At 42.5% G+C, this 12,690-nt stretch overlaps 1 protein-coding gene across 3 annotated transcripts in view; it reads left to right on the top strand.

The window, feature by feature from the left end:
• Positions 1–12,690, top strand: part of FAM168A (family with sequence similarity 168 member A) — a 206,969-nt gene that overhangs the window by 172,831 nt on the left and 21,448 nt on the right. For all 3 annotated transcript variants that reach the window (XM_040258798.1, XM_040258800.1, XM_040258797.1), the window contains exon 3: positions 8,035–8,115. In XM_040258798.1, the coding sequence (XP_040114732.1) occupies positions 8,035–8,115 (81 nt within the window). The remainder of the gene's footprint in view (positions 1–8,034; positions 8,116–12,690) is intronic.

The following is a 12,690-nucleotide window of genomic DNA, read 5'->3' as shown; positions in this document are numbered from 1 at the left end:
ATAATATATTTCATAAAGTTAGGGTAGATAAAGAAGTGCCTGATAGCTCAGAACATATTCCAAATTAAAAATATATCCTTCTTTTTGCCTTCTTCTTTCTCATTTTGAGAGAATTAAAGTGTTTGAAGTTTTTGTTTGTTTTTATTGTTCAGTTGTTTGCTTATTTGGTTTTTTGGTTACCCCTAGGGTTGGAGGGACAGTTTTTTAATTTTGTTTGTGAGCTTCAGACCTGGAGTGTCTTCATTACATAAGTGTCCCCCCTGCTCACAACGACAAAATCCTCTTTGTCTTCCTGACCCAAGGAGTTAGTCTTCTACTAGCTTTTTGATACACTGCTATTTTTACTTCCTAAAGATCAAGTCATTTCAGAAATAATTTCTCTAGAAAGTAGTTTCTAATTTCCATATTAATCAAAAAATAGCTTTATATTTCTTTAGTCCTAATCCTAGTAACAGTAAAAGGGATTAGATTGTATTAACATCTATAAAGCAGTTAAAATGTATACCTCAGAATCCCAGGAAACTTTATCACTACTGAAGCCTTTGAGGTACAAGGGAGAAAAACTTATTTGTGGCCATTTATTCTCATCACTCTTGACCTTCAAAAAATATAAATACAGGAGGGGCATACATGTTTCCAAGGAGCAAGTCCTAGTTATTTGGTAGGTGTGGAAAAAGCCAGTTCCCACCACTGATTTGGGCTTCTCTTGTGGCTCAGTTGCTAAAGAATCCTCCTGTAATGTGGAATACCTGGGTTTGATCCCTGGGTTGGGAAGATCCCCTGGAGAAGGAAAAGGCTACCCACTCCAGTATTCTGGCCTAGAGAATTCCATGAACTGTATAGTCCTTGGGGTTGCAAAGAGTCTGACATGACTGACTGACTTTCACTCACTCACCACTGATTTACTAAATAATCTTAGCCAAAAAATCACTTTACTTCCGTGAGCCTTGATTTCCTTATCTACAAGATAGGGGAAATAATGTTAGTGTTTTGAGACTTGAGACATGTATTAAAGTATCTTTTGTCTGAGTGGTGGATGAAACATCCATATTGTATCACCAAGCACTTCAGCAGATCCAGGCAGTCTTGGGGAACTGGGACTTGGAATGTACTCTGCTCACTTGGGTGGGGCAGAGCCTGCCCAGAGTCTTGGGAGTGTGCTGAGAAGACTTCAGCAGGGAATAATTGCAACCTAACAAATGTTACTATATCCTGAAGCTTACACTGTAGAGACAGAAGATGGGCAGTCTCCTGAAAGTAGGTAAACATATAGTATGTCAGGTTGTTAACTGCTGTGAAGGAAAACAAAGCAGGATAAGAAGCACAGAGAGTAATGAAAGTTGAAGGTCCTGTTTTAGAAAGAATGTATGATGACCTTTGAACAGAATTCCAGAAAGGAGGAAAGGGGAAGGGTGAAGATTCTGAGATGGGGAAATGGTTGACATATTTAAAGAACAGTGCAGAGGCCATTGTGGCTGGAGTAGATTAACATGGAGGCAAGTAGTAGGGCTTTCCTGAAAGCTCAGCTGGTAAAGAATCCCTGCAGTGCAGGAGATCCCAGTTTGACTCCTGGGTTGGGAAGATCTGCTGGAGAAGGGGTAGGCTACCCACTCCAGTATTCTTGGGCTTCCCTGGTGGCTCAGCTGGTAAAGAATCTGCCTGCAATGCGGGACACCCGGGTTTGATCCCTGGGGTGGGAAGATCTCCTGGAGAAGGGAATGGCTACCCACTCCAGTATTTTGGCCTGGAGGTTGCAAAGAGTCAGACATGACTGAGCGACTTTCCCTTTCACTTTCAAGTAGTAGGAGAGGAAGTTAAGAGGTAACCGAAGTCCAGGTAGGTCACTGAAAGGATTTCTCTGTGGTTGTCATGGGAAGCTATGTGGGGTTTAAAGAGAGGAGTGTCGTGATCTGATTTAATGTTTTAAAGGGTTGTTCTGGCTGCTGTGGGAAATAGACTGCATGGCAACAAAGAAGCAGAGAGACCAGTTAAGAAGCTATTGCAATAATCTAGGTGAGAAATAATGATGACTTGGACTAGAATGGGAAGTATATAAGTAATGAGATAGGGTCAGATTTTGAGTATTTTCTGAAGGTGGAACTGAAAAGGAGTTGCTGATGAATTAGATGTGAATAGGAGAAAAAAGTAGAGTCAAAGATGGCTGTAAGATTTTTGGCCTGAGGAACTAAAAGAATGAATTGTCATTTACTGGTGTGGAGAAAAAACTTGGAGAACAGATTTGGAAGGTAGAAAATAAATATTTAGAAGATAGAAAGTAAGTATTTAATTTTGAATCATAATTTAAAATAATAATTCCTAAGTTTTTGAACTCTTAACTGTTTGCCTGCCTCCTAGCACTTTGAGGTCTTACTAATTTAATACTTATACCAACCTATTAGGTAAATAATATTATTCTCATAAACTAAGGCACAGCAAATGACCCAAGGTCACACAAATAATTAGTGATGTTCCAGAAATTCAAACCTAAGCTTAGATGTAACTCCATAGACCATACTCTTAGCCACTCTGCCATCTAAACTTGATGTCTAGCAAACATCCAAGTGGAGGTGTTGAGTAAGCAGTTAGATACTGTTTGAGTCAGGTGTTAGGAGAGAAGTCCAGTCTAGATGTATGAAACTTAAGCATAGGTAGTGGACATGAAAATGAAAAGATATGTTGGGGCCAATGACCATAAAGGGAGATATAGTCACAAGAAGTAAAAATGATGAGATCAAGCTCTAAAAGGCAATCTAGCTTTCAGGTGTGGTTAACGCATCAGTCCTGCTTCTTAGAGCTAGGGAGGGAACAAGCCAAGCTTCTTATGGATGTCCCCAAAATGCTACCCTTCATCCTTCTGCCGGGAATGTTCTTCCTCCCTCTTTTTTTGTCTACATCCAGGGACACCTAGTACTCAGTGTAATCCCTGGCAGACAGTAGGTACTAAATAAATGTTGGTTGTTGAAGGGCCCTTCTCTGCTCACTTGACAGCCTTGTCAGGCACTCTTTGAGGTGCATTCCAATTGTCCCACTTACCTGTTTTTCTCTTTCATTACTTGGTGACCTTTTCAAGGCCAGGGATCCTCTTGGATTTGTTTTGTTTTTAAACCTTTCATAGCTCCAAAATACAATCCCTGAGTAATCTCTTTTCTGAGTACCTATTCTCTGCCTTGGGGCTTCCTGGATGGCTCAGTTCAGTTCAGTCGTGCAGTTGTGTCCAGCTCTTTGTGACCCCATGGACTACAGCATGCCAGGCTTCCCTGTCCATCACCGACTCCCAGAGCTTGCTCAAACTCATGTCTATCAAGTTAGTGATGCCATCCAACCATCTCATCCTCTGTTGTCCCCTTCTCCTCCTGCCTTCAATCTTCCAGCATCAAGGTCTTCAGGACTGATTTCCTTTAGGATGGACTGGTTGGATCTCCTTGCAGTCCAAGGGACTCTCAAGAGTCTTCTCCAACACCACAGTTCAAAAACATCAATTCTTCAGTGCTCAGCTTTCTTTATAGTCCAACTCTCACATCCATACATGACTACTGGAAAAACAAAAGCTTTGACTAGACAGACCCTTGTTGGCAAAGTAATGTATCTGCTTTCTGATATGCTGTCTAGGTTGGTCATAGCTTTTCTTCCAAGGAGGAAGCGTCTTTTAATTTCATGGCTGCAGTCACCATCTGCAGTGATTTTGGAGGCCCCGCCCCCCCCCCCCCGCCAACAGAAAATAAAGTCTCTCACTGTTTCATTGTTGCCTCATCTATTTGCCGTGAAGTGATGGGACCGGATGCCCATCCAGTGGTGGGTCATGGCATCTGGTCCCCAGTGGCTCAGCAGTGAACAGTCCTCTGAGTCAAGAGATACAGATTTGATCCCTGGGTTGGAAAGATGCCCTGGAGAAGGAAATGGCAGCACACACCAGTATTCTTGCCTGGAGGAGTTTGACAGGCTACAATCCATGGAGTCTTGTTGGTCGGACATGACTTAACAACTGAAGCACAACAAATTCTCTTATCTGTGCTAGGTGCCAGAGATCCCAGCAGCATCAAAAGAGGCAGTAGGATGAATAATACGAGTTAGGGACAAGGAAACAAAATGAGCAAAACAAAACCAGGAACGTTGTTGGGAGGAAGCCCAGCTTACCTATGATACTCTTTCTGGACAGAGGAAGTTGATGGTGGGGAAGGGATATTCTCTGCTGGCCACACAGACTATTCATCCCTAGCCTGTGTTTGAAGAAAGTGGCAAAAACCACTAGACCATTCAGATATGACCTAAATCAAATCCCTTATGACTATACAGTAGAAGTGAGAAATAGATTTAAGGGACTACATCTGATAGAGTGCCTGATGAACTATGGAAGGAGGTTCGTGACATTGTACAGGAGACAGGGATCAAGACCATCCTCAAGAAAAAGAAATGCAAAAAGGCAAAATGGCTGTCTGAGGAGGCCTTACAAATAGCTGTGAAAAGAAGAGAAGTGAAAAGCAAAGGAAAAAAGGAAAGAGATACCCATTTGAATGCAGAGTTCCAAAGAATAGCAAGGAGAGATAAGAAAGCCTTCCTCAGCAATCTGTGCAAAGAAATAGAGGAAAACAATAGAATGGGAAAGACTAGAGATCTCTTCAAGAAAATTAGAGACACCAAGGGAACATTTCATGCAAAGATGGGCTCAATAAAGGACAGAAATGGTATGGACCTAACAGAAGCAAAAGATATTAAGAATTGATGCTTTTGAACTGTGGTGTTGGAGAAGACTCTTGAGAGTCCCTTGGACTGCAAGGAGACCCTACCAGTCCATCCTAAAGGAGATCAGTCCTCGGTGTTCATTGGAAGGACTGATGTTGAAGCTGAAACTCCAGTACTTTGGCCACTCAATATGAAGAGGTAACTCATTTGAAAAGACCCTGATGCTGGGAAAGATTGAAGGCAGGAGGAGAAGGGGACGACAGAAGATGAGATGGCTGGATGGCATCACCGACTCAATGGACATGGGTTTGGGTAGACTCCGGGAGTTGGTGATGGACAGGGAGGCCTGGCATGCTGCGGTTCATGGGGTCGCAAAGAGTCGGACACGACTGAACGACTGAACTAAACTGAGCCTGTGTTTGAGAAGCTTGGATGCTTGCTGTCCGGCTGAGGGGAGGAGGTGGTGGTTTGTTCAAGGAGTAGGAAAGAGGACCTAATCAAGCGCTATTGTGTACAGGCAAAGGAGACATAGCTATACTTTCAAGAAACTTGCAGGTTGAGGAAAAGGGGAAGGACAGGGAATGTAAAGAAACCATTGAAGTACACTGTGATAAGTTTTGTAATTGGGGATGCATGTGTCTTCAAATTTGTTCTGTTCTACAGGGTAGAAGATACAGATAGAGTTCAGTGAAGTATGAGAAGTCACTTTCAGACAGTCAGAGCAGTCTCACAGTGGAGGAGGGTGCTGAGTCTCAGGAAAGGAAAGATTTTGTGGTCAGTAGAAATCCAGGGCAGGGATGAATGAGGCCATGAATGTGTGGTAGAGGAGCCCTAGCCTCAAATGTGAGGGTGGACCAAATGGCTTTGAAGTTACTTCTAATCTCTGCAAATCTGTGACCCTAAGTCCCTGCCTTCCTCTCAGCCTGAGAATGTCACCTAGAAAATGAAGGTCTTTCTAATGCTGCTGTTCTTTGATACCTGCCAAATTCAAGTGAAAAAAAATTCTTAGAAACACTGAAGGAAGATCCTATAATTGCCCCTAAAAGACATCTGAAATGATGTAATAGGGGTAGGATTACTCTTTGTTGTGCCATCTCTCACGTGAAGCTGAATACAGATTACAGCCATGAAACCAGATCACTTTTGTTTTCCAGATTAAACCCTTGACTTTAGCAGACCTCCATGTTGCTAATTCGGAAAAGGCAATGGCACCCCACTCCAGTACTCTTGCTAGAAAATCCCATGGGCGGAGGAGCCTGGTGGGCTGCAGTCCATGGGGTCACTAAGAGTAGGATGCGACTGAGAGACTTCCCTTTCACTTTTCACTTTCATGCATTGGAGAAGGAAATGGCAACCCACTCCAGTGTTCTTGCCTGGAGAATCCCAGGGATAGGGGAGCCTGGTGGGCTGGCGTTGTGCAAAGTCGGACACGACTGAAGCGACTTAGCAGCATATTGCTAATTAAGTGACAACAAGTTGGCTGCCTTGGCTGTGAAGTCAGAAAATGATTGGGGAGTAAAGAGAGATGAATTTTCTTTGGAGTTGGAAAGGATTTAGGGAAAGGCATATTAACAAAGATACATTATTAAAGCTCAGTATTTACAAATCCCAAAGAAGCTTTTAGGGATTTAGGGATTTAATCTTTGACTTTTAAAATCAGCTTTCCATTGTCAGTCAAAATACCAATGAGCATTAAAAATAACTGTAGCGAGCAGTGAGACAGGCACTTACACACTGCTAGTGCGAGTACAAATTGATAGTCCTTCTAGAAAGCAATGTGGCAAAGTATGTGAAGTCTCTTAGCATGTCACTTCTCATCATTTCTGCTGCTATTTCCCTGATCTGAGCCCCGTTATCCATGCAAGGAGTTTACAGTAGCTCCTAACTGGTCTCTAGGCTTCTCTATTCTTCCCCCATTATGGTCTGTTTTCCACACAGCTGAGTGATGTTTTTCAAACCTAAATCAGATTATGTTATTATTCTGCTCAAGATCCCGTCATGGCTTCTCATTTCACTCAGAGTAAAAGTTGAAGTCCGTACAGTGCCTCTAAGGCCCCTACGTGAACTGCCCAGCCTTTTATCTGACTCATCTACTGCCTCTTCCCTCCTCGTTTGTTCCAATTCAGCTACACTGGCCTCTTCACTGTTCCCCAGACATGTCCCGTATCATATACCCCCAACTTAGGGCCATTGTGCTGAGTATTTCCTTCATCTGAAATGCTCTTCCTTCAGCCATCTGCTTGGTTAACTATTTCCTTTAAGTCTTTCTGGAAATCTTACTCTCTCCATGGCATTATTCACAATATCCAAGTGTCCACCAACAAATGAATAGAAAAACAAAATGTGGTGTGTACGCACACACACACACGGTGGAATATTACTTATCCATGAAAAGGATTAAAATTCTAATACATAATAAAACATGGATGAGCTTAATTCTGTTAAGAATCCAGACACAAAAGGATAAATAGTATTTGATTCCCTGTATATACCATATCTAGAATAGGCAAATTTATAGAGACAGAAAGTAGATTAAAGGTTAATACAGGTTATGGGAAGAGGGAATGGAGTATTATTGCTTAATAGGTAGAGTTCTGTTTGGAGTAGTTAAAAAGTTTTAGAAATACATAGGATGGTTGTACAGCATTGTGAATGTAATGAATGCCACTGAATTATGCACTTAAATGGTTCAAATCACAAGTTTTGTTACATATATTTTGTCACAATAGAAAAAAATTTTTAATCCCTATATATACTATGAGTGGTGGACTGGATCAGGCTTGTATGGGCTCTCTAGGGCCACTTGTGAGCATCTCTTCTCAACTATTCATTTGATGACGTTGCTGGCTTGAAACCAGCCATGGTGAGAGTATTTACAGCATGGAACTCAGCAAGTGCTACAAAATATGGCTTCACTGCAGTTTCCCTGCGCCAGTTGTTAAATATTTACCAGCACACCACTGAATATATGTGTATAAAAATGCATAGAGAACTGTCCGGAGACTTAAATGCCAAACTGTTACTGTCTCTGCGGAGGAGAGTAGTATTGTGGCAGGAATGTGAAAGTAGAGTTATACCTTTTACCATATATACTTATATGGTGTTTCAGTTTTGTTGTTTTTTTACAGTGAGCATCTAGGCATATATATCTTATACTGCTTTTAAAAAATAGAAAAAAAATGTATATATTTTCTGTTTTTCTCAGAAGGCTAAAACCAGTCACATATATGGTCTGAAATGGCTCATGAAGAGGCTGAAGGCCAAGCCTGAGACTTGGATTCCATTTCCTCAGAAATCATTCTTCTTGCCCAACTAAATAGGTTTTTTTTTTTTTTTTTCTCTGTCTTTTCATAGGTTACCCCACAGCCTACCCAGCTGCGGCCCCTGCCTACAACCCCAGCCTGTACCCCACCAATAGCCCCAGTTATGCTCCAGGTAAGGAGAAAGTGGAGACAGTAGTGATGAGTGGGATGGGAGGTGAGGCTCTACTTGGGAAAAAATAAACTCAAAACACCTGCTGGCCTTTCCATGTCCTTAACTGCTCTAGGCTCAGCTTGTCCATGATTGATTGTCCAAGGAGTCTCCTCTGGGTACTGGGGCAGTTCAGCCTCCAGTTGGGGCGGGAACAGAATTTCCTCTGTTCTCTGTAACTTACAGTGAGTCGTCTCTTCTGCTAGAGTACCTGAGACATGTGTCCTCCTCACAGAACCTCCTGCTCTCCTAATGTCCACACCCAGTGTTTGCTCCTTTCCCCTGAGGCTGCCGTTGACGTGTGCACACTCACACACACCGAGCACCCACTTACACAGCAGACGTCCTGGATGTGGACCTGGAAGAGAGTGAGAGACTTGCCACCAGACACAAAGAGCTGGTTTCCAAGCTGGAGCAAAGAACTTGTTTTTCAAAAATAACAAAGGGCCAACACTCCTTGGTTAGAAAGTATTGAAGAAGTTTGTTTCAGTTCAGGAGCAATGCAGAGGTCTTACCACTGATGTTAACCCCCATTTCCCCGCACCACACCTCCCCCACCCCCCACCAGAAAAGCCACTCTCAGCTGGTGATTTAACACTCAAGGGGCCAGAGAAAGATTGTGGGCTCTGCAGTTTGTAAGTCTTGGGTTTAAATCCTGATTATTTAACTCACTAGTTGTGAGGCCTTAGACAAGTTACCTCACCTCGGAGAAACGTGCTACCTACCTCACTGTTGTAGCTGGTTTTGTGTAAGTTCCTTTTCATTTATTCAACAAGTATTTGCTAAATGCCCTCCACACTAGAACAGAATAAAAGGAAGGATATTATCTTTGCCTAAAGTAGCTTATAGTTGATTTAGGAGCTGACATGTAAACAAATTCCTGGCTGTATGGTGTGATGAATATTGTCAAAGGAATACATATAAGAGGAGAGGAAGCAAAGGAGGGAACAACCTCTGCTTGGGGTTCAGAGTGTAGGGGAAGGCTTCACAGAGGACTTAGCAGTGGATACTTGAGCGAGAAGTAAGAAGCATTCTTTTTTGTTTGGTTGGTGGAGGGTTTTTTGTTGTTGTTGTTAAGAGGCATTCTTTTTTGTGTGTTTGTTTTAGTTGGTTGGGTTTTGTTGTTATTGCTGAGAGGCATTTTTTTAAACATACAAAGGAAAAGTTGGGCATTCTAGATGGAGTAGAACCTGGGCAAAAGCACGGAGATGGGAGGAATGACACTGAAGAACATCAAAGTAGTGAGAATGATTGAAGCATAGGCTCTTGGGCGGGGCAGTCCAAAATCTGGATCACAGATGTTCAAGGGCCAGATTTGGAAAGTCCTTGAATGTCATGATAATATCCTCATTTTCATGTTTAGTAATTATTATTCTAAAGTGAGAAAGCTTGAAAAGGCCTTAGAGAGCCTCCAGTTCAGTCCCTTCTCTTGACAATGCAGAGAAAAGCAGTGTTTTATCCAACTTACCCAATGAATCAACACTAACATATGGACTAGAAAGATCTAAAGGTTCTTGGTCTCAGGCTTTTCTCTGCCAATCCAGGATTCACCCCACTGACGTTCCCTTTCTTCCAGGATGTTTAAATGAGACAAACATGGGCTGTGTCAGAAGACCTAGATTTGCATTCTGACTCTGTCACTTCCTAGATTAGCAATCTTAAAGTCTCCTGACCTCTGAGCCTCAATTGCCCCTCCTAAAGTAGGGTTAATGTCATGATCATATTATACTCACATGCACATGCATATCATGAGCCCTGCTCTTTTTTTTGGCAAATAACCATTTTATGCAAATAAGTGATGTTAATCCCTAAAGTATTTACATAGGTACATTATTCCATTTGCCCTTGCTATGCCAAGGGCACTCTGGAAGACCCTATAGATGATTCAGATTTGTGAAACTGCAGTCATTGCCCTCAAAAAGCTTGTGAGGGGAACAGTGACACAAAGGCTCAAAAAAAAAATCTCTAATTATATCTCACCACAGATATTTTATTCTATACTCACTTTAATCAATAAGGTATATATTTCCCAAAAAACATATACTAGGAGGCAGAAGCAGTGGAAACTACAGAAATTCTCTTTTATAAAAGACTTAATCCGATTTGATAAGTTCCATCATACTTAAAAACTATGGTGGTTTTGATACTAATCTTATAGTATAAAAATGATTTCAATGCTATGAAATCTGTGAATTGTCTTGGTAAACTACCCAGTCTAAAACACAATGAGATGAGTAGTGTAGAAGGTCAGGTAAGGTCCAAGGTGAAGGAGATGCGTTATCTTCATAGTCAGGAAGCCATCAGTGACCTCTGTGGAAGTGGTCGGGGAGGGGAGGCTGGAGTGAAGGAGTGGGTTTGGCAGATGGAGCCTACAGTTACAAGAGGCTTGCTGCTAAGTCGCTTCAGTCGTGTCCGACTCTGTGCGACCCCATAGATGCAGCCCACTAGGCTCCTCTGTCCCTGGGATTCTTCAGGCAAGAATACTGGAGTGGGTTGCCATTTCCTTCTCCAATGCATGAAAGTGAAAAGTGAAAGTGAAGTCGCTCAGTCGTGCCCGACTCTTAGCGACCCCATGGACTGCAGCCTACCAGACTCCTTCATCCATGGGATTTTCCAGGCAAGAGTACTGGAGTCTTGGCTACTAGCAAAAGGAAGACGGAGGGGGATTGAGTAGAAGGGGAGACAGGGTTAAATGGGGGTTTTTGTTTTTGTTCTTTCTGGAAATGAACATTAAATAAGTACTGATGAGAAGGAGCAAGTGGAGAGGACATTGAGACACAGAAGAACGAGTGTCAGATGGAGCCAGGCTTCCAAGGAGGCTGTGATGGTGTGGGAAGTCCAGAGCTCAATTCTCTCATTTGTTTTGGGAAGCTAATGGAATGGGGTACTTCCCGTGGAAGAGCAGCTCTTCCTCTCAGAGTAAAGGAAAGGTGACAGATGGATGTGCTAATAATAACTTGTCCAGTGGGAAGTGCAGAGTTCTTATCTCCTGATCTTGATTTGCTGAGACAAGTGAGCAAGGAGAGAGGGAGCGTTCTCAACGAGGGAGGTCAGGGATGAGCCTTACTGTGAGAGGTGGGAGAGGAGACTTGAGCAGTAACATGGCCATGTAACATTGGAGGCGCAACTGAGGTGGAGACTGTGCGTTTCTCAAGGCTCTCCCCCAGCCCTGGGATATTCTCTCATAATGTTCCAAACTTCTGATGATAGATTTAGGATCAGTTTGCCAAGAAAGCAGAAGGACAGGGAATAAATAGCTAACATTTGTTGAATGGTCCCAGTGTGTCAGGGGCTATTTTAAGCTCTTTATGGGTATTAACTTGTTTTATATCACAGCAGACATTTGAGGTCATTAGTGTTATTCCCATTTTTCTAAGTGGGAAAACTAAAACTTAGAGAAGTTAATGGAACTAGCCCAAAGATCCCAATCCAGGCATCCAGCCACCACATCTGCATACACTCTTAACCACATTATAGTTGCAGTTAACTAGAGAGAAATTGAGATGTTAGAGCAGTCAGGTGAGAGAGGGAAGGGAGAGCAGATAGAAAAAACCTGAGACTGGGATGGCGGGGTGGGGGAGAATGGATAGATTGGAAAGCTCCTAGCATGTATAAAGTACTGATTAAGTTTTAATTTTAATGCATACACAATATCAACCCACATCTAACTTGATTTTCCCCAATTTGTATTTTTAAAAATCAACATATTTCTAAGCTCTGACTAAACCATTTTCTTAGAAACCCACATAATCCACTACACAGGGTGGTATTAGCATGCTGTGTCAGAAAGCCCCAAACTGGGAATTGGAAGACCAGGGTTGTAGCACTAACTCTGCTACTGATTCTGGTGTGACCTTGGCAGATCCTGTTGTCTTTGGAGTTACCTATGCACACAGCTGGTCTGTGGCATACGGTGGGAGGCTGGCCTCTGTGTTTCCAGGTCTGTTGACCGTGGTGGAGGCACCGACTCAAGGACAGCAGAGATGTTGTAGATCCTCTCAGCTTCCTGCCAGAGCTGCCATTTGTGATGCTGAGAAATGCTGCAGGATAGAATCCTGCAGAGGGGCCAGGCTATCAGGTTGAAATTTCTCTCAGCTTCTTCAAGGAGACGAAGTTGCTTCAAAAAAGAACTATTTTTAGCAGCACTGAGTACCCTACAGTGTCATCTGTCCAGAATGCAGGGAAATGTTTCACTCCTTCATTGGTTTTGAAAGCAGCTTGGGTACTTGGAGCTTTTTTCCAAGCTCTAACGAATTGAGGGCTCTTCCTTAAATTTGGCCCTGCAGGAGGTGTAGCCAACAGAGACTTGTTTACAGAATCTAGAGACCAAAGGATGTGTCATATTAATGGTAATCTGACTTGAAAATGAAGTGAAAGGAAAAACAGAATAACTAACAGATAAAAATGAAACCTCCTCACAAAAAAATCTTTATAAATCATTGTCATCTGTTGTCGCACTTGATTTCATAGCAGCCTTCTAGTCTAGATACATTATTCCCATTGTGCATATGATGAACCTGGGAAGGGGAAGGAATTTGT

The sequence above is a fragment of the Oryx dammah genome, unplaced genomic scaffold (assembly GCF_014754425.2).
Source record: "Oryx dammah isolate SB20612 unplaced genomic scaffold, SCBI_Odam_1.1 HiC_scaffold_17, whole genome shotgun sequence".
NCBI lineage: Eukaryota > Metazoa > Chordata > Mammalia > Artiodactyla > Bovidae > Oryx > Oryx dammah.
Note: the sequence above shows the minus strand (reverse complement) of the source record. Positions and strands in the feature narration are given on the sequence as shown.